This window comes from Vulpes lagopus, chromosome 23, assembly GCF_018345385.1.
Source record: "Vulpes lagopus strain Blue_001 chromosome 23, ASM1834538v1, whole genome shotgun sequence".
NCBI classification, from domain to species: domain Eukaryota; kingdom Metazoa; phylum Chordata; class Mammalia; order Carnivora; family Canidae; genus Vulpes; species Vulpes lagopus.
The window spans coordinates 6134433-6162016 of NC_054846.1; the positions used below are offsets into that span (position 1 = coordinate 6134433).

The 27584-nt window shown below is 33.6% G+C and overlaps 1 protein-coding gene across 2 annotated transcripts in view; it reads left to right on the top strand.

Moving 5' to 3' along the window:
- The window catches only part of FSTL5 (follistatin like 5), a 679148-nt gene that overhangs the window by 566416 nt on the left and 85148 nt on the right, over window positions 1-27584 (top strand). For both annotated transcript variants that reach the window (XM_041737850.1, XM_041737852.1), the window contains exons 11-12: window positions 12087-12113; window positions 21336-21454. In XM_041737850.1, the coding sequence (XP_041593784.1) occupies window positions 12087-12113; window positions 21336-21454 (146 nt within the window). The remainder of the gene's footprint in view (window positions 1-12086; window positions 12114-21335; window positions 21455-27584) is intronic.

The window sequence follows — 27584 nt, forward strand, 5'->3', positions numbered from 1 at the left end:
GGCAGAGACATAGGCAGAGGGAGAAGCAGGGTCCTCCAGGGGAGCCTGATGTGGGACTTGATCCCTGGTGGGGGATCAGGCCCTGAGCTGGAGGCAGATGCTCAACTGCTGAGCCACCCAGGGGTCCCTCTTTCTCTCTCAAATAAAAAGAGAGAGAGAGAGAGAAGCGTATCTATTGAGAATTCTAAGAAAACATAGGCTAGTAAGTGACAATATCATGAAGAACTGAGAACAAAATCTAGGGTTTATGATGTAAACTGCCATTCCTCTGTCACCAATGCAAGCAAAATAAAAGGGCTAATGTTTTTGAGCAGATACTGGATTCACAATTAAGTCAAAGAGAAGGAAAAATATCCCAGGAGACAAAACACTTAGGGAAACCCCAGGCTAGAGTTGAATTGGCCAGGGCAAACCTAGCCTCTTCGACAGGAAGGCTCAATCAACTAAGTGGACATACAATTTACAGTGAACTCGTCTTCTTGGGACCATCAGGGTACTTTCTAACTTAAGATCACAAGCACTGTCATGATTAAACTGAAATCTTTTTATGAAAATTATTATTAGTTTCTAATTTTCCCCTTATTACTTTTACATCAAAACTCTTGCTGCATAACACAGACACCTGGGTTCTCTTTCATGAAATTGTAGAAGAGCTAAGATACGTTTAAAATATTTTTGGGAAAATGATCCCAGTACTTTTGAAACTATTTATTTTTAAAGATTTTGTTTGTTTATTTTTGAGAAGGAGAGAGGGAAAAAGAGAGAGCATGAGCAGAGGGTAGGGGCAGAAGGAGAAGGAGAAGCAGACTCCCTACTGAATAAGGAGCCTGACGATGATGACGATGATGAGGACACCGATGATGATGACGCAGGGCTCCATCCCAGGACCCTGGGATCATGACCTGTGCCAAAGTCAGATGCTTAACCAACTGAACCACCCAGGTGTCCCTACATGTGACCTTATTATAGAAAGAGAATATAGCGATTAAGAGTATCGCATTTTACATTTCCGTAACAGAATGCCAAGTCTGGTGCTTAGTGTGTCTAAAAGCAAATCAAAAGCAATAGGAAATTCACTTTAATCAACACCATGTAAATAGTTTAAGCAATCATGAGACAAATTTGAATTTATCTCAGAACCTGTCCTTGGCCTGCAAAGGCTTTTAATACTTGCTATTTTTTTAAGGTTTTTTTTTTTTTTTTTTATTCATGAGAGACACAGAGAGAAGGAGAAGCAGAGACACAGGCAGAGGGAGAAGCAGGCTCCATGCAGGGAGCCCCACATGAGACTCAATCCCACGACTCCAGGATCACCTCCTGGGCTGAAGGCAGGCACTAAACTGCTGAGCCACACAGGGATCCCCTAATATTTGCTGTTTGACAAAGAATGACTCAAGGGGTATATTAAATACGTGTTCCTCAATGCTGTACGCACAAACATTATTTCTCTTAATTAAAAAGCAAGATATCTTGGCTAATTGCTGCAGTTGCTTCATACTTGACTTAAAAGATTAAGTTCTTACCTTTGAAGATATGTTTAGGAAAAATGTGTTCTTGTTTTCCAAAATATACGTGTCTATATGCGTATAAACACGTGTTGTGTGTGTGCATACACAGGTGTGTATGTGCCAGTCACTGTTCTAAGCAATTAAAAATTCTTAGCTCATGGAATGCTCTTAAAATCCTTATACTATCTAATTTGTCTGTATATTTCATGCAATTTCTTTAGAAATCTGTTCTAACAAGAAGTTAACCTCTGTTAACTTATAATCAGCTTGTTTTATGAGACATTATGTCATTTCCTACATGAACACTTCCTCAGAGTGTGGAAAGTCTAATTTTTTTCCTTCTTATCTTTGCTAAAAATTTCAGATGCTAAGTTTATGGCCTCCTGCAGTGGTTATTCATTTGGGTGTCTGATGCCTTTTATTGTACTGCTACTAATCTCTTTTATAATATCTTTAAAGATGAGCAATTTTAACTGAATTATAAACTATATATTTACCCAGAATTCTTAAGTATCAAGATATTTAATGTATTTGAGATTTGTAACTCTAATTTGTAATTTTCCTCATGAAATATTTACTTAAAATCTTTATCTTAATAATAAATAATATTTTAAAGTAGTCAATCTCCTTCAAAGACGGCATATCTCTTATTTTACTCTATATTTAAATGCAGTTATATTTGTATGTTAACATTATATGTAACATGAACATATTCAGTAGATATTTAAATATTAAATGATGAGCAATTCAGAATATGAGAGAAGTAATGAACATTTTTAGAGGGGTGCCTGGGTGGCTCAGTCGGTTAAGTGTCCGAATCTTGGTTTCAACTCAGGTCACAATCTCATGGGTCTTGAGATTTAGCTCTGCACTCAGTGGGGGGTCTGATTGAGGATTCTCTCCCTCTCCCCCTCCCCCCACTCATACTCCTTTCTCCTTCCCTCTTCCTCTCTCTCTGTAAACTAATTAACTAAATATTTAAAAAATAATAGAAATAACACCCTTTTATACAAATTAGGTGGCATTGCAACTGCTTTATGGTCTGCGGTCTTTCATTGTTTCCTTACACATAATATGATAATAAGGAGAATGCCCTGAGATCCCTAATTATAGGTTAAGATATATTCTTTTATGCAATATTTCATTTTGGCAATATTTCTATTAATTTAATATCTATAGGTGTGATTACCTAAGTTTACCTAGGATATATGCATATATAGTTAGCCAAGATCTACTGAGCAATTAATTATGTACCACGTGCTACTTAAAATATTTCATAATCTTTTTATCTTGTAATTCTCTATTCAACCATTTGATATGTTTTAGAGGTGAGAAAGGTAAGGCAAAAAAAGAGGCAACTTTGCTTGCCATCTACTTAAAAAGATAGAGTATATGAGCAAGTTAGAAGGCAAAGATTTTCCGGTGTATCTGCAGCTAATCACTACAATTGTTTAATGATGTCATTGTTTATTGTTTATCTTGTAAAAATGACAGTCAATACAGTTGTGTGAAGAATTATCAAAATCAAGTCACTTCCTAAAAATAAATAAATAAATAAATAAATAAATAAATAAATAAATAAATAAAGTCACTTCCTGATGGTGGTAGGCTTAGAATTTCTATTAGGAGATGCTCAGGTCTTGGCAGTCTGGCTGGGAGGATGTTAGCTAGTAAAGTTTCCTCCACGTTATGTTTGCTTAGTAAGCAGTCTGCTACACTAACATTCTGTGGTGTCCAAGATGGTCCTAATGATCCTCCTCTTCTGTTAAACACCCCCTTGTATTATTTTCTCACTTTGAAATACATCAGTTCCCTGTCGCACATAGGGTGGGATGGAGGTAAAGCTATATGACTTCTGAAGCCATGTCACAAAGGGCATTGTGGCCTCTGCCTTGCTGTCCCAATCACTGATTCTGGGGGAAGCCAACTGTCAGTATGTGAGGACATGTGAGCAGCACTGAGGAGAGTCCCATAAGTAGAGAACTGGGGCTTTCTGCCAACAGCCAGCACCAGACTGCCCGCCAGTACAGTGAGCCGCCTCGGAAGTGGATCTTCCAGCCCAAGTTAAGCCTTCAGATAACCGGAGTCTCATGAGACCCCAAATCAGAACCCTCTCAGCCAAGCCACCACCACAAATACCATAAATGATTTTTGTTGCTTTAAGCTGCTAAGTCTGAGATAATTTTTTATGCATCATGCGATAACTACTGCAAATACGGGCTTACTTGATTTGGCACTGGAAGGAAAGGTGGATATTATTTTTTTAAGTTCATTTATTTATTTTTTATTTATTTAAGTAATCTCTACACAGAGCATGGAGCCCAAACTCATGACCTCATGATCAAGAGTCACTTGCTCTTCCAACTGAGCCAGCCAGGTACCCTGGAAAGGTGGATATAGTTTTTATTTGTTTTGTGTTGTGGCTCTAATCTTTTGATATGGCAACAGTTCTTATGTTGTCTTGGTTTTACTCAGACTATTTCATTGCCAGGAGTAGGTTCTCTCTATTTGGTGAAGTATCGATTATTTTTAAATTGGTGTGACTGTTACACTGGCCATGTGAAGCAGCCAGGGATGTATCCACATTCAGTACCCAGAAACTGGCCTTCCATAGACAACTTCTGATTTTTTTCCTCTTCCATGGAAAAGTCACTTTCACACTTTTGAGTTCTCCTCATTGTCACACATCGTCAAAGGACCCTGACTCTACATCATGGTGCCATTTGCTATGCATTCTTAGAATTCTGGTTCTCGGTGCTCTCCATTTTTTAACATGATTTATTGATTCAAATTACCCCTGACAAGAATCTGATTATCCCATTTCATCAGTTTATAGAAATTAAGACCATAGATTCCTGGCCAGTTTCTGAGTCGTATTCATCTTTAATCAGTGCCCAACAAATGACAGTTTTACTTGAAAGTGGCTTTGAATTTGGCACATGGCAGGCAATGTACTTGACATATCTTACATAGCTTTCCATCCCCAAAATAGTATATTTTAAATGTCTCATTTCATTCTCCATATGCACATTCAAAGAAATTTCAGCTACCATAATACTAACCATACATTTTTTAGATACATTAAATTTTTATCTATGTTTTTCTTTTAACGTTGCCCTTTTCCATTTGCCTTCTGAAGTTAAGTCAATTTCTTAAATCCAAAAGGAGAAGCAGTCAATAAGACATCTAACTAAAATGTTATCCTTACATAAATGCAGCTTATAAAAAAAAATGTTTTCCACTAGTGAAAACCTTACACTTTCAAAGACAAAGACAAGCAAAAACTTATTTAATTGAAAAGCCAAGCAGTTTCCATGTGAGTAGCCAAGTAAAATAGCTGTTCAGTACTATAGCATGCTGCTGTGTAGTTAATCATCTTATTGCTGTTATTTATATAACATTCAACTCTTCACATGTATTTCCAAATACAGATAGCATATTTAACATGAGATCCAATTCTTTGAATGTAATTGCAAGTCCCCAATATATAAAATAAAACAATTTATAGATTATGGCATTAATAGAAGATTCTGTTACTGCTGTCCAGGCATTTGTTTCATTGAGCCACATTTTCATTATAAGGCATATGTTCTCTTCAGAAAGAATTTTGCATTTCAATTAAGTCATGAATAAGTATTGAATTACTGGGTGTCTATAATTCTGAGGGTTTTGTTGTCCAATTATAAATAAAAGATTTCAGAACAAAAGTTTTATTTATGCTATATTGAGGGCTGTGTTGTGTTACATAGGATTCTCTAGGCACAGAAAAAAACTTATTTTGCTCAGCTTATGTAGACTTTTGGTTCTACAGGATAACAACAGATAAAAAATAATTAACCTGATTTACAGGAGAACTAGGGGAAAATTAAGTGAAGAATTTTGGTTAGGGTATTAAATGTGTCAGATTTAACATATGGGTAAAGATGAAATTAAAAATGTCTTGATGTTTGGAATGTGAGTTGAATAGGACACAGGCATGTAATAGAAGACCTTACGTGGTAAGGACTTTGAGTATATACACACACACACACACACACACACACACACGAATATGTAGTATGTTTTTAAGTAAATACGCGGCATGATTAAGCCTGCATTTACTATAGGTAGCTGTTTTTATTATGTGAGAGATAAATAAATATGGTAAAACAAAGCCATTCCAGTATGTAAGTGGCTGTTAAAATATAAAAATAGATCTGGGCACTTGGGTGGCTCAGATGGTTAAACGTCTGCTTCATCCCAGGGTCCCAGGATGGAGCCCCATGTCAGGCTCTCCCCTGAGTGGGGAGTCTGCTTCTCCCTCTCTTTCTGCCCTCCCCCATGCTTGTGCCCTCTCTCTCTTTCATGCTATCTTTTAAATAAATAAATGAAATAAATGAAATGAAATAAAAGTAACATTCCAACAGAAGTAACGGGTTAAAGCAGCATAAAAAAAGGAAATACTTTTTAGATATTTGCAAACATAACTTATAATCAAACTATCCTATATTATATGTAACAGATATATGATATTTACATATATACATGTATCATATATCTTATAACATCTATATTTTAATATTTGGAAGGCTTGTGTACATGTGCATGCATACACGCACATACAGTTTTAGAGTGTGGAGGGGTGAGCACTTGTGCAGACTGCTTGTGGTGCTCATAACAACCTTCTGGCAGTTAACCTGGCAACACGTGGCAATGGCTTGAAACATCCCCATACCTCCTGTAGGAATGTATAGTCATGGAAATAAAAACAAAGAAGGATGGTCATCACAGTTAAACACCTCCATGCACACATACACACACGTGCACATCAACACACATTTATGCATCCATCTATATGACTGAGAAGTCAATGATACTTACTGAATCTTACAACTTACACTAGCCTCTGGTATGGGTCCTGAGCCTGCATCATTGAATAATGAACAATAATATTTTTAAAAGGAAGAAAGCAATATGAAGGAATAGTGTATAATGATTTAAACTGTATATTTGAAGACCAAAATACACGTATGATAAATGAATATATAGGATTTAAAAATATTTTTATATGTTGCATATTTATAATATCAGAAATACCCCCATATACATGTGCACTTATATAAAAATCAGAAAAATAATGAAAAGATGTCTAAGGAAAAGAGACTTGGCTATTATAACTGTGTAATTGAATTCAAGGTATTTTTTACATTTAATGTGCATTCCAACCTTATACAATAAAATGCTTATGTTCTAAATACACAATAAGAAAACATGCAATTTTAAAAGTTAAGTAATTACAGAATAGATTCTCTTTATGGCATTCATTCTCTTGAGTTAAGATTACTATAGCTTTCCATCTATCATATTTTTAGTGAGTGTTACACTTGATTTGCTGTATTTTTCATATTTTAATAAGTTGAGCTTTATTTAAATTCCAGTTAGTTAATATACAGTGTAATATTAGCTTCAGGTATAGAATTTAGTGATTCATTGACATACTATGATTTGGGGTATTGTAAATAAAATCTATTGCATTTTCTGGGATCCCTGGGTGGCGCAGCGGTTTGGCGCCTGCCTTTGGCCCAGGGCACGATCCTGGAGACCCGGGATCGAATCCCACATCAGGCTCCCGGTGCATGGAGCCTGCTTCTCCCTCCGCCTGTGTCTCTGCCTCTCTCTCTCTCTGTGACTATCATAAAAAAAGTAAATAAATAAAATAAAAAAAAAAAATCTATTGCATTTTCTAATTCTTAAGTAAGAATAGATTTGGGGGTATTTTGGGGGGTCTTGTCACCAAATTGAACAATTTAACTAACTTTACGTGTACTTTTAATGTAATCTTTTGACTAATTTTATCTTCAAATTTTGATCATTTAATTTTATAGCTTACACTACTTATACAATTTATATTTGTTTCTTAATGAATCATCGAATTCATAAAAAATAATTTCTAATGACAGTTATAATCTCCTAGTTTGACTCCCAATTTTTTATTCTAGTATTTTTGTTAAATTCATATTAATATAAATACTCCTCTACTCTTGTTTTTTATTATATATTATATATCATGTATATATATCTAGTATAGATCATATCAATTTAGCTAATGCTATTGTATTTACATTCTCCTTTTTATTTTATTTTATTGAGGTATAATCGATGTACAATGTTATATTAATTTCAGGTGTATAACAATTTGATTGGACAATTTATACACTAATCAGTGCTCCCTCACCATGATAAGTGTGGTCACCATCTGTCACCATAAAACGTTACTGCACTATTATTGACTATATTCCCTATGCTGTGCTTTTCATATCCATGACTTGTTTATTTTATAAGTTTGTACCTCTTAATCCTCTTTATCTATTTCACCCGTGCCCCTCCCATTCCCTCTGGGCAACCACCAGTTTGTTCTCTCTATTCATGAGTCTGTTTTTGTATGTTTGTCTTTTTAGGTTCTACCTGTAAGTGAACTCATGAGGTATTTGTCTTTCTCTGAGTTTTTTCACTTAGCGTAAAACCCCTAATTACAGTTTGCTCAGTCACAAAGAGTAGTTAGATGATATTTACTAATAGGTGACATAGTCTATCAGATTACATTGTTTAAATTTCATTGATTATTCTCACTTGATATAGTAATATATTGCATTAAATTAATTAAATTTTTAACTAAATTCCTACCAGTATATTATTGCATTCCAAAGGGATTCTTGTCTATGATCAAACTTTTAATATATTGATGAATTATGCAAAGCATTTTATTTTTAATTTCTGTTATTAGTGAAGTTGTCCTATAATTCCCTTTGCTTTACTACTGTTATCAGTTACTGGCATCACCTTTGCTGACTTTATAAAACAAATAGAAATGTTTCCAGAGTCTAAATATATTTAATGGAACTGGAATTATATGATTCTTAAACGTTTGTAAATGTTCATTATAAAACCTCAGACCCTGAGAATATGTTGTGAAGAAACTGTGTGTGTGTGTGTGTGTGTGTGTGTGTGTGTGTGTGTGAAGAAACTTTTTAAAAATGTTTCGATCAGTATCAGGTTTTATTCAATTTTTTTTTCCTGTGTTCAGTTTGGATATTTATATTCCCTTGGATTTTTGGAATGAAATCCAGATTATCAAATTTATTAGCAAAAATTCTATATTAAAGTGATGAATCACTAAAATCTACTCCTGGAACTAATATTACATTCTATGTTAACTAACAGGAATTTAAATAAAAGCTGTTTTTGAAACTACAAGAAAAAATACATTAACTCAAAATCACAGCTAGTCATTCACAGCTAGTCATTCCTTCTTTCTTCCTTGTCTCCTTATTTCTCCTTCTTTTTTCTTTCACATGCTTCTGCTGCTTCTTCTGTTTTTTTCTCTCTGTGTCTTGTTCCCTCTTTCTATTTTGCTCAATAATTCGTCAGTTCAGTGTATGTATTATCTTTTGGCCAAAACTCTTTGGGTCCACATATTAAAAACTCATTTTTGTTGTCTTATATGAATTATAATCACATTTTATTCTTATTTATTTATTTTTAAAGATTTTATTTATTTAATTTAGAGAAAGAGAGAGCAGTGGTGAGGGGCAGAGGGAAAGGGAGAGAATCTCAAATGAATTCTACTCTGAGTGCAGAGCCTGATGTGGGGCTCAGCCTCACAACCCTGAGATCAGACCTGAGCCAAAGCCAAGAGTTGGACATTTAACCGACAACTGCACCATCCAGGTGCCCTCAGATGTGATTTTTTAAAAATATTTAATTTATGGAAGAATTTTGTGTTTAAACACATCTCACATATGTTTATATTTGTTTTATTGTTGTCTGAAAATTTCTAAACTACTTATGCTGATTGAAATATACCTACAAAATAGAGACTTTTCATTTTCTGGTTTACTTCATGAGTACTCTTGAAAATTTTTCCAGAAAAATCTGAAAAAAAGCCCCACTTTTGTTTATATAGTTCAACATTCTGTTTGTGTAGTACATTTATTATGAAAATACTAATTCAATCTTAATAATTATGTTTTTGAAACTTTGTCTTTTTCTCTTAATTTTTCAAATACTGAGAGCAATGAGTTAGAGAAATAGAATACAATTGTAGATTTATAAATTTTGTATCCCGTCCTAATAGAATTTGCTTCATATTATAATATGTTTGTAGTTTATACAATATTAAGTTCAATATGAAGTGCCTTGAAATTTTATCTTCTTTGGTGTTAATATCACAAGCCATATATTTTTTCGGGTACTTTCTCATGAATGATTGCCTATCTTGAAAATATCTCTGTCCTTAACTCCTTTAGACTAGCGGTACTTTGATAGACCACTAAGATTTGTGCAGTCTTATTCTTCTATCTAGAAACCTTACCCTTAAAATTGTCTCTCAGTTCAGTCTTACTCATCTTGCACACCCTTACCTTCAATATTTCCCAATATTTAATCCATCCACATTCACGGTAATGTTCCTCTCTTTCATAACCCGTTAAATGTGTGATTTAAATTTTTTTCTAAGTTGTGGTTTGAATAATAATTTTTTTTCTCAACTAGAATATAAGCTCTTTTAACTGGGAGATTGGGCCTGTGCTAATCCGTGTATTGCATCACTGAATGCAGTGTCTGACATAGGCTGGGCACTCAGTCAGTACTCACTGAGCAAATGAATGGAAATATGAGGAAACATAGATCTAATTACCCTCTTTTTTATAAACCAGAAAATAAAAAAGGTAAGGCTAATCATGGCTCAGCCTTTCCTGAGCCTACAGAAGAAAATTTAATCTCTTCTGTATTATGTACAGAAGACTTTCTTGATCTACTCATAGAAAAATTCTCTGGTATCATCTTCTATCAGTTTTGCCCTTCAAATATACTCAGTTACTGAAATTTCTCTGAATACAGTAATTCCTCCTCATGCAGGGGATATGTTCCAAGACCCCCCAGTGGATGCCTGAAACAAGTTATACTACTAGACTCCATATATACGATTTTTATTTTTCTTACACATACATACTTATGATAAAATTTAATTTATAAGTTAGGTATACTAAAAGGTTGACAATGACAGCTAAGAATAAAACAATTATAATAATATACTGTAATAAAAGTTATGTGAATGTGATCTCTCTCTCTCTCTCTCATACTCACCTCTATTCTTGCGATGATGTAAGATGATAAAATGCCTAAGTGATAAAATAAAGTGAAAGATATATGCACTGAGACTACTATTGACATTCTAATAATACTTTAGGTGCAGGATCATCTACTTCCAGACTGAGGTTAACTGCTGGTCATTGACATCTCTGTCCTCTCCTTGCTAATAGGATCTATCATTTTCATATTCATTTCAAGAACACTTGTAGACAGGGGTAGCCTGGGTGGCTCAGCAGTTAAGCATCTGCCTTCAGCTCAGGGCATGGTCATGGAGCCCAGGATCGAGTCCCACATTGGGCTCTCTGCATGGAGCCTGCTTCTCCCTCTGCCTATGTCTCTGCCTCTCTCTCTCTCTCTCTCTCTCTTTCTCATGAATAAATAAATAAAGTCTTAAAAAAAAAAGAACACTGTAGACAACGAGAACAGCATCAGAAAATGTCCTGAGGGATGCATATTACTTTACAAAAATTTATTTTTGAAAAGTTCAGCAGGTTTTGAAACTGGATGACTTGGACCTTCAACTTCCAGCTAGGAGAGCTGGACTGTAGTCTTGGCTCTGCTAATTCATGGTAGAGGTTCAGTTAAAAAAAAAACAGTTTAAAAAAAGTAATTATGGTTTATTGTGGTTAAAATAGTCAGGGAATATTTAGATATGCATGAGCTTTTACATCAGTTAAACTTTCTTTTGACAGATTATTTTGCTTTGAAAACAGAATTTGGGCAACTTTCAATTAGTAATGGAGGAAGACATTTCTCTGAGAATATTTCTAATTGTTAATTTCTATCTCAATTCTATTTTAACTCTATTGATTCAGTTTCTATATAGTATTTAATAAACCTATTGTCAGAAACAATTTAATATGAATCATTGTGCATTGAACTAAGCAAGATATATTTAGATATATTTCATTTTGTCTGGTTTAAAAAGAGAAAACATATTACTTAAAAATAAGCTACATCTGTAGTCAAAATCCTTTATTTAAGGAACTCTTCTTGCTCAGGAATATTGCCTATTAGGTAGGAATATTGAATATTGTGACGACTGAGAATTTTTAAAATATAATTTTTTCAGTTAGCAACTTTTAACTATACTGTCTTAAATAAATAGTTTTAACTACCAAATGTTTGTTCTAAAGATATATTTTAATAACATTAACCTAAATATCCCATTCTTTCCAGTGATGCATAAAATGTTCTCTGTTTATTAACAAAATCTTTATTCCAAAGAAGAATTGGCAATTTCAGAAATGCAAAGACCATTATTAGCTAGTACCAGCATTTTACTGTTTTGTTAATTCAAAGTCGTTTGTTGAATTCACCATCACCACTTTTATGTACATGTTCTATCCTAGAGATTGTGACCTCTTTAATAGTTATTTATATGATTCTGCAATTGAAGTTCTATTTACTCATTTTTCTTTCTCTCCTTTTTCCTTTAACATGCTGCAGTAGCTAACATATTATGGAGAGAAGAAGGTACTAAATTCCATTATTTTTATATTGTAATTATTTTGCTTAATTTTTAGTAGATTTGTTGACTATCAGTTTTAATAATTATCTTATTTATGTGTATGTTGACTTGATATTTTATTGGTTATAAATCAATATTGTCTTTTGTAAACCTGATACCATTAAATATATTTCTTACTCCTTATCAGTTTGATTTATTATTGATATATAACCAAGGAGGTAGGTTATAATACATTGAAATGCTTTTAAACAATTAAAATTAAGTCAAAGAAATAAAGGCAAACTTAAACATCATTTCCATAGGAAACCCTGATTTAGATTAGAAAAAGGAAAATTATAAAAAACCATTGCTTTACCGAGGGCATGTATCAAATTATTTAAGAAAATAGGTTATAAACTTGAAGGGTCTAGATTCAAATCCAGTCTCCACCACTATATAACCAAGGGCCTCTTTTTTTGTCCCAATTTTCTTAGCTCAAAAATGAGGATAGTTGTTAATACTCAGTAGGGCTGCTATCAGTTCCTTAAATATAGTCTACACTCAATAAACTGTATCTGCTTCCACTTGTTATTTTTCTTATTGGTAATGACTGGAGAGGATGTATTTGACCAGTTACTCACGTGCTTTAGTTAAATTCTTAGGAACAAAATGTAATAAGTTATCATTACAGTTCTGGAAAGCATTGGCCAAACATTGCCTCACAATCCATCCTAGACAAACTTTGGCTTCCCTGGTCATAGCTTCCCACATAAGCTGGAGTCACTATCACCTGTGAGGGCCACGTCTCATAAGTGTCAAGTAATTCGAGAACCGAAGCCCCTGTTTGGTCCTCAATAAAGAAGCACACCACCATTCCCCCCCTTGGTGTATGCTGCTTCTGAAATCTTTTGTATGGGTTTCTTCAAAGTCTGGTTTGCAAAGGGGTTCTGGTGTGATTATGCCTTCTCATTTTATTCCACTTAGATATTTCACATGGAACATACAAATGTAATCATTACCAAAACTAGCATTAACATATCTGTTAAGCAGCATTTCTTTCTGCTCTCTTCCCTCTCGAGACCAAGCAAATAGATCTCTGGGCATTTTAAAAATTGATTTCATGTTTTCATCGTAATGGAAGGAAAAAGCCTAAGTAGTCAGAGCTCAGGGAACCCAGATCTGGCTTTGCTGGTTAACTGCTGGTAAAAACTGGATGTATTATTTTACCTCTGTGAGCCAGATTTTTTGACACATTGCTTGAAATACAGTTGACACCCTTCTAGCAAAATCGTGATATGTAAATGTCCTTAGACTATGTAAAACAATACTTTCTTATAATTTGACTTTGATAATGACCATGAACATTATTATTTTATAATTTTATATATGTAATAATAATAATAATATGATATTCTTCAGGCTACCTTTAAAAATATGAGATCTCAAGCTTAATTCAAATCACCCTGAGATTCATTATACAAAAATATTTTTGACTATCTAAAATCTTCTGTTAATTTCTTAACATGTGTACCTTCAATAATTATTCACCATCAATCAAAAATTGGCTTACTCTTCATTATTTTGACAGAGAATATGTCCTTGAGAAATAATAGCTATTTAGTATATTTTGCAGATAATTTTAAGACATATAAGATAAATGTCTTTGGGTAAAGTTTTTAAATCTTTTATTTCATGGGCAATTATCATCAGAGTCCTTTGTTGTTTCTTAGAATAAACAAGATTTAACATAATATACTTGGGAAGACAATATGCCTGTTTTGGATTCATAGGCATCTTTAAATTATTTTTTACAAAGCCACAGTTACTGGCAAGGCATCACAATTAGAAATGATTGCATGTAATAATAGTAATGGTGGCCAGAGATAATAGGCCAGCTTGCGGAATCACTGAATCTTAATAGTATATACAATTATTTCATAAAGGGTAATTAAAATAATAGCTAACTAAAGCTTCCAAAAATGTTCTACCTTTACTTTTAAACGATAGAATAATAACAAATATGAACTGCATATTCTGAGATCCATTTTTATTTCCACCGAGGTAGGTAATGTTTTCTGTTTGTACGCTTGCCACTTTACCATGGCCAAGAGAAAATTCATCCCAGAGAGAACCAACTGGGGAATTCCAATTTCAGGCACTCTAAGATAAATATTGGAAAGAGAGTTAAAAATGATAAACCTCTCATAATGTCATTGTACTTATATGCAAGTATTAAAACCATAAAATTTTGTTTAACTGAAAAATTATTTTTTAAACATGAGCATCAGAATAGCTTAGCCAGGACTTTGTAATCTAAATTGATTTTACTGAATTTAATATGTATTATCTTATTAATCACATGGATATTTAAGCTTGAAGCACAGCATCCTCTACTTTTGTGGGTTCTTTTTCCAGTTCTTTTCTAGTCATCATTATGGTTTGAGGAGTATAGAAAGACATTGTTGAGAGAGGAAATATGCCATTTATTCACAAATATTTTAAAGGGACTGTTAAATGCAAACCACTTTGAAAAATACTGGAAATGTAAAAATGTTATTTATATTTATATTTATAAAGAAATTTTCTCTAAAAATTTCAGTCAAGTAAGTTAAAGTTCTTATTCTAAGTCATTCTTATTGATAACTAATCTTACTATATGGTTTGAAAATAATACATTAAAAGATCCACGGTTTGGTTTTCTTCTACAATGTTTTTTATGATCTTGTAATAAAATAAAATCTAGTAAAGTATATATTAATATTTAGTGGGCAGCAGTTTAGGAATACCATATATGTCCTAACTTAATAACTGTTTTGGTTTGTATAAGCTCTAAAGTAAAGAACTTCAAGCTATTTTACTCACTGATGAATTAATCTTAATTTTTGAATATGCTACATTCAATCTCCAAGGAGAGATACAAGGTGGTTCATTATACAGCATAGTATTTCCTACATTTGTTACAACATGGCAGTATTTTGATGAATATCTATAGGGTCAATATTAAATAAAGTCTACTTTAGGAAATGTTGGGCATTTAATGATTTGAAAGCCAAAAATAATTTCTATGTTTATAAAAATTGAGTATCCCTTCTATTCCTTGTAAATATTTATGAAATCTATTCATAATATATTGAATAATCTATTCATAATATAAAATATTATGATTGAATATATAAACTATTGAAGTAAATCACTGTATTAGTCAGGCTTATTAACACCTTCCAATACAAAATACCAATAGAAATTGCAGGGAAATCTTACAACAAAGCTTATACATACACCATAATCTGATTAGCTTTGTGATCTATGATGTCACCAAAGTGAAGGAAAAGGGATATGGCAAGCAGGTCAGCTTTTAACTTCTTCAGCCTGAAATTATTCACATTTCATTGGCCAGACTATTATACATTGCAAGAGGGGTTGGGAAAAATAGACTAATATATACCAGCTTTGTGAGTTCCATAAACTTCTCATAAATTTATTTTTAGAGAAAAAATGCTGACATTCTCAGGACCATATTACTGCCTCATAATAATATTGATCATTTTTTTAAAATGAAAACTTTCACAGCATAAAGCTTCTGATTGCATCAAACTTAGTAAGTCATAGCATTGTGGAGAAGTAGAGACCATGCCTTCTAATGGTCACTACACAATGCCAAGTAAACCATGATCAAATTCTTGGTATTTTCACTAGCCAGTCTTCTACTGCTACTTTAAATACTAACATCAACCTAACCTTTTAGTGTTTTACATTATTTCATTAAAAACTTTTTTCAAATCAAAATTGTGATTTGATAAGAAATATCCATTTGCAGTTATATGTGCATATACATACACACATATATATGTACATATATATAATATGCTAGATGTATACATGCATATATACATATATAATTATATATATGATTCCCATTAACATTATATAGCACAAATATTCTATTATGTTATAAACTTTGCTATGTTAAGCGTTAAATGTGAAATTAATCATGCAGATCTGCATTCAGTTTCTTCAGCATATCTTGAGAAGTTCAGGACATGGTATACAAGACTCAAAAGGAACTGGTTTTAGATAATGTCACTCTGACCAGTCAAATAGTACCCAGCTAATAAGAGCTTGACACAATCACTCACTTTCTAGCAAGAATGTAAGAATAAGTTTTATTCTAGTTGAACATAATATAGAGATCTTGTAGACGTGCAGTGGAATGATGCTACTTTTGTGTAAAAAAGTTTTAGCTCCAAAGACAAAGTGCAAAACATGGGAATAGTCATGAACCAAAAATCATCCCCTGCTAAGTTTTCCAAAATGAGAAATGCAATATGGACTATCTACTCTTGTCTATATTTTTCTTTACCTAAAAGAAAGAGATTTTTTTTTCTAGTTTTCAAAAAGAAAGATAAGCTTAGGATCTCTTAAAAGTGAAAATAATAATATCAACTACTGAAGGACTTTATAAAAACACTTAGTGAATTATTTGGTTGGTTACAAATCACTGCATCATAGAATTACAAGTTGCTCCTCACCATAACTTAAACCCTAAAGCAATGGCAATTTAAATCAGAGGAAGACAAACATCACCACAAAATATCTTTTAGTATTGACTATTTTTGTTATTACTGTCTATCCAGGAATTAGAAATTAACCAAATTTTATGATTGATGTAAATTATGTAATATATGTGCTATATATAAGAAATAACATCGTTGTATTATCATGATACACTATTACTCATGAGCAGCTGTCCTAATGGACAGAGACAGGCATGTGCATTAAATCCATTTTTTCTCAGTCCATTTCACGTACTTAAAGGTGCCGTATTGATTAGAAAATCCTCTGGGAAATACTTCCCTCTTACAAGACTGCAAGTAATTCTTGCTTGCGTCCTTTCTCTGTAGAGAAAGAAAAGCAAAGCAAAAGGAAAGCTCACAAGGAACAAACAAATTATGGATCACTTTCTGGAGCCACTATATTCCATTAGATTAACAATTGACCCAGAAAAGACAAAGTACATGTGTCTGTCTTCGCCGGGGGATGAAAAAAGAAACTAGATGCTGCATGTATTGCCAGTCCTGACTGTGACAGGCGTGGTGAGGCTTTTACTGAAGCCGGGAACTTTTGTATTATCTTGCAATACAAGCATGAATGAGGGGAGACCTGCTAATAGACCTGTTAATAGAAACTGACATGGTTATTAAACTTTTTGGGACTCAGAACCCCTTTGCATTCTTCAAAACTATTGAGAACTCAAAAGCTTTTGTTTATATGGGTTATCCCTAGCCACCTAGATTTCTATATCCACCTATTTCACACTACAAATTAAGTCTGAGAAAAATTAAAGATGTTTCTTTATCAATTTCTTGAAAATAACCACAATAAATCCATTTATAAGCAGCCATAAATAAGAGTCTTAAAGCTATATTTTAAAAAATGAAGAGATTCACATTGTTTTGCATTTTGCAAGTCTTTTTAATGTCTAACTGAAGAGATGATGTTGGATGTCTATATCTGCATCTGCACTGAATTGTTGTGATATCACTCATTACATCATATGTCATGTACCTGTCGAAAACTACAACTCTACGCTGGAAGAATCTGAGAATAGGAGAGAAAAATACAAATGGCACCTTAATATTATTATGAAAATAGTTTTGGCTTTGCAGACGCCCTGAAAAGATCGACTTTGAGACTTGCCTACTGGAAAATGAAGTTGATCTTTTAGCACACTTATAGTTTCATAGAATTTGATGTCCCAGAAAACTGAAATGTAATAGTGTATCTCATAGTGTAGATTAAGAAAAACATGGGAACAGAAAGCAAAATCCATCTCACTATTTTTTCCTCCTTATGCTTAAAAGAAGAGATAATGCCAGTCATAAAGGTAGTGACAGTACTATTTTTTTGAAATTTTCCCATGTGTCACTCTGCTGTTTACTTCCTCCACCCATTGAATATGATTCTTACAATAGCTGTATAACATAAGTATAATTTTTATATGCAAACTTGAGATGGGGAAATTATGACATAGACTGAATAACTTTCCCATGGTACAACACTGAGTTCTAAAGCCATGACTGGCCTCTGAGCTGTTCAAACCCAGAGAATGGAGTTTATCTCTCTGTTAGAGTCTCCCATCCAAAAAAAAAAAAAAAAAGTTCAGACATGGAAACTTAATAATTATAGTGAACATGCACAAATATATTTTTTTTAAATAAATAAAGCTAACAAATGCCCCAAATGAAAATCTGCATGTGTCTCTAATTAACAACATCTCCCTGATGGGGCAATTTATATTATTCAGTGGCCAGTGTAATCCTAATAAATGTGTATATGTATAATATTATAGCAGTAAATTTAAAAAGAAACATCTGTATCATATTCAGATCACAAATTCTGTTGCCAAAACCTACAGAAAACTTGATTTAAAAAAAATCTCCCTAGCAAAAAAAAAAAAAAAAAAGGGAAATCATATCTCTTGTGGGTAGAGAGAGGAGGAACTCATAGATGGCTCTAAACGTATACATAAAATTTCAATTCATGGCAGAGTGATTAAAAAATACTCATTTTATAATTATTATTTTAGTTAATATACTTATATGTGGTATTTTGTTGTCATTACTATTCATCAATACTGAAAAGCTTTATTTCCACTGAAAAAGATAAAGCTCAAAAACAAAGTAAACCTTACATAATGAAATCTGTATTTCTCCAATAACCCGTAACCTGGAAACTAGTTCATGCTTTATAAAACCGCTGAGTGTGTAACTCATGTAAGAAGTAAGAAAATAGACTTGAGATTTGAACAAGTGATTTGGACGGATTAACTGGGTTTTAGAGGAAAACACAGCTCAGAAATTTCATCAGTGCAACAAAGCAGTGGAATCCCATTGACTGTATTTTGTACAGAATATGGTAAATAACATAATGAAAGTATCCATTTGAGTAAGGGCAGGAATTTCTCACGGACCTTTGCAAACAGTCTGAACCTAGAATATTTGTCAGGTTTAAACACATTTGAATTCCCAGTTGTGGAGCAGAATTTTGCAGCAGCTGAAGGAAGGGACAGTCATGTTCATTAAAAATTTTTGAAGCTTTGTAATAATCTTCAAACACAGTGTAAACCTGACACAGCTGAAAATTAGGTGCCACGTGGCAACTCGGTCATGTTCTCAAGTTTCAAGAACCCATAATGTTAAATTGATAGTCACTGACATGTAGCACATGTCAATCCTTTGTTAATGTTTACATGGAAACTTGCTAATAAGAATCAATTGTATTTGAGTAAAAACTGACTTTTTAAAAGTTTTATCCTTTGTTTTATTATTATTTTTTAAGATTGTATTTATTTATTCATGAGAGACACAGAGAGAGAGAGGGCAGAGGCACAGGCAGAGGGAGAAGCAGGCTCCATGCAGGGAGCCCGACGTGGGACTCGATCTCGGGTCTCCAGAATCAGGCCCTGAGCCCAAGGCCACGCTGAATCGCTGAGCCACCCGGGCTGCCCTCCTTTTTTTTTTTTTTTTTTAAGTTTTAATCCTTTGGACCTAGAATTTATATTCCTTTAAGTTTTAATCCTTTGGACCTAGAATTTATATTCCTTTATGCATAACTATAATAGTAAAGAAGAGCTGACAACTACTAAACTTATTTTATGAAAAATATGACTTGAATTTAGTTTTTGCCACTTGCTATTGTTCAGGAATATTCCATCATAATGCAGTGCTCTCTGGAATTATAACACATAATTAACTGATAAAGATTGCATGTTTAAAAATATGAATGCTATCAAATATTTATAAAACAATAAGATGTGTCAAAACAATCTGGAGTCACTTAAAATGCCTAAATGTGTTAGAAATAATTTCATGTGCTCAAAGAAAATTATAAGTAAAATGTGTAAACACCAATAAAGTCATAATTATGCTTGAATACATTTTCCTCTAAATCATAAGAATAGATGGATATATGGCTAGATGGGTAAAATTGGAGACTTTTTTTATTAACTAGGAACATATTTAATAAGAGTAAATATGGATTAATTTGAATAAACAAATATTTTTATGACTCAATACACTTATATTGTAGTCCTCAGGCTTGACTTAATAAACCTTGCAGGTGTTACCCATAAAATGAAAATATGATGCTTGGGGAATTTTTTGTATTTAAATAAATTCTTTCTTTCTATCAATGTTTTTTAGAATTTAAACTCTTAAGCAACAATGTTTTGGCTTTTCAAACTACCAAGATTCGAATGTCATCAGTTCTCTTTTAAAGAATACATGCCATCACTGAATTGTGTATGCTACAGTTAGACAATAAATATGATTGTGCAAACCAGTACAGCTTGGCAAGGGATCAGGTGAGGATCAGGAAAAGAAAGGACCGTATGCACTTGGGTCTGGCCAAGTTGGGACAAAGCAGAAGCAGAGGAAACAAAGAGAACAGTTGGAATATGTGGAAGCTCCCAGGTGCAGGCCTGAGTTACCCCCCCCCCACCCCATTGCAGGTGTCAAATTCGTAGCACCCTGCACCCATTAGGTATGGATTAATAAAGTAAGTGAGATGAGTTTCTGAGATATCATACACCCAGATCTGTAGTGTGAACAAAATTAAAAGTATGATTAAATCATTCACTGGGATCTTTCTAAGACCATAAACTAATTCAAATTTTAAAGCATAGAAATAGATCCCAAACTTCGCCAGTATGAAACTGAAATCTAAAACCTTCATGTAGGATCACATTTACAAAAGTCATCTTAGGAAAATATGTTTTCTGTAAAATCTGGAGGACTTGGTCTTTTTGTTTCTAATAGTCTTTATGTAAACTGAATTTCTACAAAGAATGAAATTTATTTTCCCTAGAGAACGCTAATAAAAATATACAATAAATAGAATTCTCCAAAGCCTATTTTTATTCCTTAATCAGCACCTACATTAAATGGGGGACAGTCTCAGAAATAATCTATGTATCAAACAGTTTATAGTTTTCATCTTTATATGGAGCACTTATGAAATTATATTAGAGAAATCACTGAATTGCAGCTTAAGGAGAATAAAGTGGAATGCTTGCATAATATCAGAAAGTTGCTTTGGTGTGCAGTGAAGCCTTCACACGGTTTGCTTTACTAACGTTACACAACTTTACAAATTGATCTCCTGCTGGTCTTATGAGGAGCACTGAGTTTGGGTTGTAAAGATTTCTGATAATCTTATTTTGAACTTTTGAATGTGTTTTTATTCCGAAGGTCTGGGAATTGGGAACATGTTCTATGTTTTTTATGAAGATGGAATCAAAGTGATACAACCCATAGAATGTGAATTTCAGAGGCACATTAAGCCTAGTGAAAAGCTCCTTGGATTTCAGGCAAGTATTTAAAAACTTCCTTTGCAGTTTTATGCAGCGGTTTTGTTAAGTAGAATTATATTTTGGAAACACAATGAAATCCCATGCGTATATGAAATGTTTGGGGAGGAAAATATTAAACCTGTGATACTGGCTGTCATTCTATGCAGTTTTATATTTGAGGAGGAAAGATGATATGTTGTGTGTTCCTAATTACTTGTTCTAAATAAAATAAAGGCAATAGAAGTGAAATACGTAGAATGAACAGAGTGTAATAACTTTACCTGCTCCCTAATTTAGAACGTCTCACATTTTGGTAGGCAATGGTTACCCTAACAAAATGAAAGAAAATAGCATGTAAATAATCTGATGGGAAATTTGGATCTATTAGCTGCTTTATATATATTGATTCCCTTTTATTTTTCATCTCATCCTTATGAGGTCTCAATGGAATGAATATTGAGATTTATAGAGAAAAATATCAATTCTTTAATTTATTTATGTGTACTTTATCCATCCCAGAAGATTCTTTTTCTGTAAAATATTGGTACAGCATTCATAAAATAAAATAATATCTAACAAAACTGGTATTGAATATATATATACATAATATATATAAATAATATATATATATTAGGGACTATAAATTATAATTATATTACCAGAGCTATCTAGCTATCTATTTAAATATATGTGCACATAAACAGGTATACACCAAAATATGTAATATTAAAGGTAGCTGTGTTATTTATGTATTCCCACACAAGTTTGGACATGCACCAAACACCCAAAGTAAGATAAGATATTGGTAGACCTCATTATGGACCCTCTCTTGATATTCATTTTTAAGGTTGGCATGGCCATGAGAGATGAGTAAACTAAATATTTAATGCCATTGTTTATAATTTTTACTTTCAACTCCTATTTTCAGCCTACCAGTAGCCAGTGTTGTTGCTGTATATTAATACATGGAGACAATTTATCATTTTGCAGTACCTGGGTGGCTCAATCAGTTAAGCATCCAACTCTTGGTTTCTGCTCAGGTCATGATCTCATGGGTAATGAGATGGAGCCCCATGTCTGGCTCCTGCTTAGCAAGTGGTCTGCTTGAAACAGTCTCGCCCTCTGCCCCGCCCCACACTGGTGTGTGCATGCACTCTTTCTCTCTCTCAAATGAATAAATGAAACTTTAAAAGAAAAGAAAACAAATGGGACATTTTCAATTTAAAAATATTTCAGTTGTAAGCTAAATTACTAAATGGAATTATCATTTCTGCTAAGCTATAATTTAACAAGTGAGACATTTTAAGTCGCACATACAATTTTTGTTTTGTTTTATAATCACATAAGCTATTATTTGAATCACTTTGACCACTTTGAATAAGGTATATGTGTGGTGTGTAAATAAATAAATGCATATATAAAAATTTAATTATTTGCGTGAGATAAAGCAAATCATGCATTTTATACCACCTTCATATTTTCATAAAAAACATTATGTATGAAAAATCTGGGCTAACACACAGATATGGGAAATGTAGCATTAAAATGCTTTAAATCAAAATAAAATAAAATAAAATGCTTTAAATCAAAGCAAAATAATTTTGCGGGAGAGTATATCTCTGAGTACTACAGGACCAACAGTTTTGTAGCTGACACATATGTGTTGGTTTTATCACAGAATTTGAAACTTCAGTTACTTAATAAGAATCTGTGAAACGCATACTTCTCATCACAAAACTGTCACCTCATGAATTTGATTTGCAAATTTAGAGACAAAGAGTTTTCTTCCTACATTGCAAGTGTGCTATTCCAGAGTATTTAAATGGTTTAATACAATTTGGTACAGTGCAAATCTTAAAGAATATGCTTTTTCAGGACATTTTTTGGTGGCTCCAGATGAGTTAATTTAACTATTTGGAATCTAAAGCTGAAAAAATAAACAAAAATTGAGGCGACTATTGTGACGTGTCTGGACAACAGGGATGTGAGTTTACTTACCTGAATTTGTCTCTCTTTAAAGCTTTTGAATACATGGACCTTCTCCTAAAACAACTTAAGGAGAAACTACATAGGATTATGTAGATTTATCTCTCTCTCTATATATATGGGTCTATATAGTGAGAAATTACATACATAAATAAATTGTATATAATTTTCTACAAAAATTAAAAGTTGAAGAAGTGATGACCAAACTCCATAATGATAGCTTTTGCTCATTTCCTTCAACCTGCCCACCCTTATCTGCAAGCGTCCGTCAACAGTGAGCGTCAGAGCAAAAGTGGTTACGAGGAACTAATTTGCTGCATCAGATTTTCCAAATCACAACCTTTGGAAATCATTTCCGTCCTACATATGAGTTTATGCTAGGAATGCGTAATGCAAAATGAAAGAAAGCATAAGGATAAAAGTTAGCGTTCTTATATTATATAAAACAAAAATTTACCAAAAAAAAAATTTAATACTGAAATGGAAGAATAAGCATGGAGTAAGAAATATCAGATTTGTACTTTTAAGAAGAAAACAACTATCAAATTGTGATTTTTTATTTTTTTCAAGATTTATTCATTTATTTGAGAGAGAGGGCAAGAATGGTAGGAGGGACAGAGGGAGAGGGAGAGAGGGACTCCCCATTGGGCACAGAGCCAGATGCAGGGATGATTCCAGGCCCCTGAGATCATGACTTGAGTTGAAATCAAGAGTTGGCCACTTAACCGACTGAGCCACCCAAATATCCCAAATGTGTGTGTGTCTTTTAAATTTATGGTCTTTCTGTTGCTTTGAATGTTGAAATTAAAACACAAATACATTTCAGCTGACCTACATATTTTCAAAGCACTGGGAATAATATCAAAAATTGTGACTTAGCTAAAACTAGGTCTTGCTTGTAACTGTTAAAGAATATGGTGGCATTCAATGAATATCAAAAAAGAAAGATGTGTCCTATGCAATTATTATAGTCCACATATATGAAATAAAAACTGCAGTAAATAGACTTTTATTTTATTCTGTTATTTTTTATTGCTTAGTGTTAATAAAACTTAATTAATTGGAATATGTATACACAGGCACCTTCATGGTACACAAGTATACAGCAGTAGAAGTAAGAAGAAATCGATCCTCTTATGCTTTGAGAATAAATGTCCAACTAAATAATTATTTCTTATGCAAAGCTCTTTTTTGCTTTCTGTTTAAATGCAAAAGAGATGCGGGCAGCCAGGGTGGCTCAGCGGTTCGGCACCGCTTTCAGCCCAGGGTGTGATCCTGGAGACCCGAGATCGAGTCCTATGTCAGGCTCCCTGCATGGAGCCTACTTCTCCCTCTGCCTGTGTCTCTGTCTCTCTCTCTCTCTCCTGTGTTTCTCATGAATAAATAAAAAAATAATTTTTTTTAAAAAAGAAAAGAATGCCAATTTCAGCGTGTATAAGCTACTTGGTGCTACATTTCTAGATTTACATTTTTAATTATAAATTAATTTCCTGAGGAAGTTGTTGAGTATCGTGTGAGGAGAAAACTTTTCTCCAGAGAAACAGAACCAAAAGAACTAATGTCTGTATCTATATCTCTCTATCTCTGATTCTATCCCTATCTTTATCCCTATCTCCATCTCTCTCTGCCTCTGTCTTTATCTCTATCTTTTTATTTCAAGAAATTGTCTCAGGTGATGGTGGGTGGCGTGGCTGGTCCAAAACCCCTGGGGCAGGACAGCCAGCAGAAAATTCAGGGCAGAGTGGGTATTGCAGTCTGGAGTCTGGAAGCCACAGGTCAGGCCAGTAGCCTGGAAACTCAGACACAAGCTGATATTGTGAGTCTTGAGTCAGAAACCTGGAAGACTGGAGATTCAAGCAGATTTCCGTGTGGACCACTTGAAGCAGAATTCCTACTTCTTTGGGAAAACTCATTATTAAATCCTAAGGCCTTAGGTTGAGTGGATGAGGTCCACGCACATCCTGGAACGTGATGTTTCACTTAAAGAACAATTGTGCTAATCACCTCTAAACGCTTTACAGCAGCATCAAGACTGGTGCTTGCCCGAACAACTGGGCACCCAAGCCCAGTCAAATCCCAGGTAACATACGAACTTAACCATCACATCTTACTGTCTCTTCCAGTCAAGGGCCTATTAAATTCATGTTTGTATTCCCGACATGGTTAGGTGCAGTGGCCTGACACATGGCAGGAGTCAAACAGCATTTGTTAAATGAATTTAATGAAAATCCCATTGCTCAGAGCCTTGGGCCACTCAGTCTTTTATGCATTCTCGAAGTTTAAACGTATATACATCTCATTTCTTCCTTACTTTACAATTCCCACAAGGTAGTGCTCTTTTAATGTGTTTGTGAAAAATATGTTATAGAATAATTTATCAATGAATTGTTTGAAGGTAGATAAAACCTCATGGGTCTATTAATTCAGGATCACATAGTCAAAACATTCTGTGCAGATAGGCTGTAGAAGATAGTTTGTGGAGTTCTATTGCAGGAAAAAAAAAAAACTACTCCTTGGGGATTTTAGAAGATAAATGTCTTGAGTGAGAGTAGTGGAAATGAGTCTCTTGGAATTATTTTTTTCCCCATGAAAGGATTAAACATAAATATCATATTTTTCAAAGTCATTGTTGATACTGAGAATGGCAATGCAATTTCCGATATAACTCATTAATTAGTAACATTTAGGTAAAAGCTGATATACTTAGAATATAGAATTTTTCATCAAAGCTCTCAGAAGATGCCGTTCGCTTGCTTTAAATAAAAATTCAATTTTGGTGCAATGTCAGATTACACCGGGTTCCAGCTTTTGATAGTGAGTTGGTGAGGATTCATGCAACACGGTTTAGTTATACTTTCATCTCCTTCCTTTTTTTTTCTTTTTTGTTATATAGCCTCACTAGATATGACTCTTGCTATATTTATCCTAGGTGTACAGATGATTTCATCTTGTCCCCTATAGTATGAACTTCAAGCAAATAGAATTCTCTCCCAGACTTATGAATTCAGAATGCAAACTGAAATGGGTTGGAAAAAGTTTAAATTGCAAACTCAAGGATGACAGGCTTTTCCAAGATGGCCAGCTTTTCCACTCTTCTGGTTTTCACCTATTCTGTCATCTTTATCTCTCATTCTTTACTTTTTAATACTTTTACATTCCATTGCTTCTGTGTTAGTTTATCAGAGATCTGCAGTTCTTCACAGATACCATGATGCTACTTATTCTTTCATGGGTACTGGAAAAGCTTAAATGAAAATCACACGTGTCTTATCATGCATGGGTCTTATATTTTGAGACGTGAAGGTTTTATTACTGTTTTTAATGGTAAATTAAATGGTGCTGAACTGCAGAGGGACAGACTTTCTACAGGGAGTCTGATGTGAATCACCTCGGGAATGTCTGTTTTCTGGGTTTGGGAATCCCACACATGAAAATTATTTTACTTTTATAAATAAATATTACTAGTACTCTGTTAGAATGAAATTAGTACACGAACAGATTGTCTGCAGTATTTCAGAATACTTAGACATCAAGAAATTGAATCTGAAATTAGAAATAGGGAAACACACACACACAGTTCACATTTCTTTCTTTCTCTTTCTGTCTTCTCCCTTACTGAAGCTCTCAGGGCACTCAGCCGTTCCTTTACTCATACCTCCACATTGTCCTTTACAGCATTTCATTCTGTTTCTAATCCAATTACCTTCTATCCAAACTCTGTTCACAAAAATATTTGTTAAAATGCCAACCCTTTTATGTGAAGCAGACCATTCATTTCCCCATGAAACCGTTGAACAAGTTTTTGAATTCAACGCCTCTATATGTTTCAGAGAGTAGTGTTTCCCCCACTTACTCTTTTCTCAACGGGCCTCTATTCAAACATGGCTTTTCTTTAAAAAGAGTTATAGAATGGTAAAGATTTAAGTTTTTATCCCTTTGTGGTTGCAGTGATGTCCTGCGAAGAGCTTCCTAAAGAGAGTAATGTAAACTACCTCTGTTTCTTAGTAGATTACTCTGTAGATATTAAAAGAAATAGATTTATGAATTTGGGTCTTTGAAGCACTAGACTTGAGGTCTTCCAAGTATTGATTAAAAATCATACCGTTTTAAAATTCTCACATTTTGCTTCCATTAGGCTGTAAGCATGTAAGCCTAACAACAG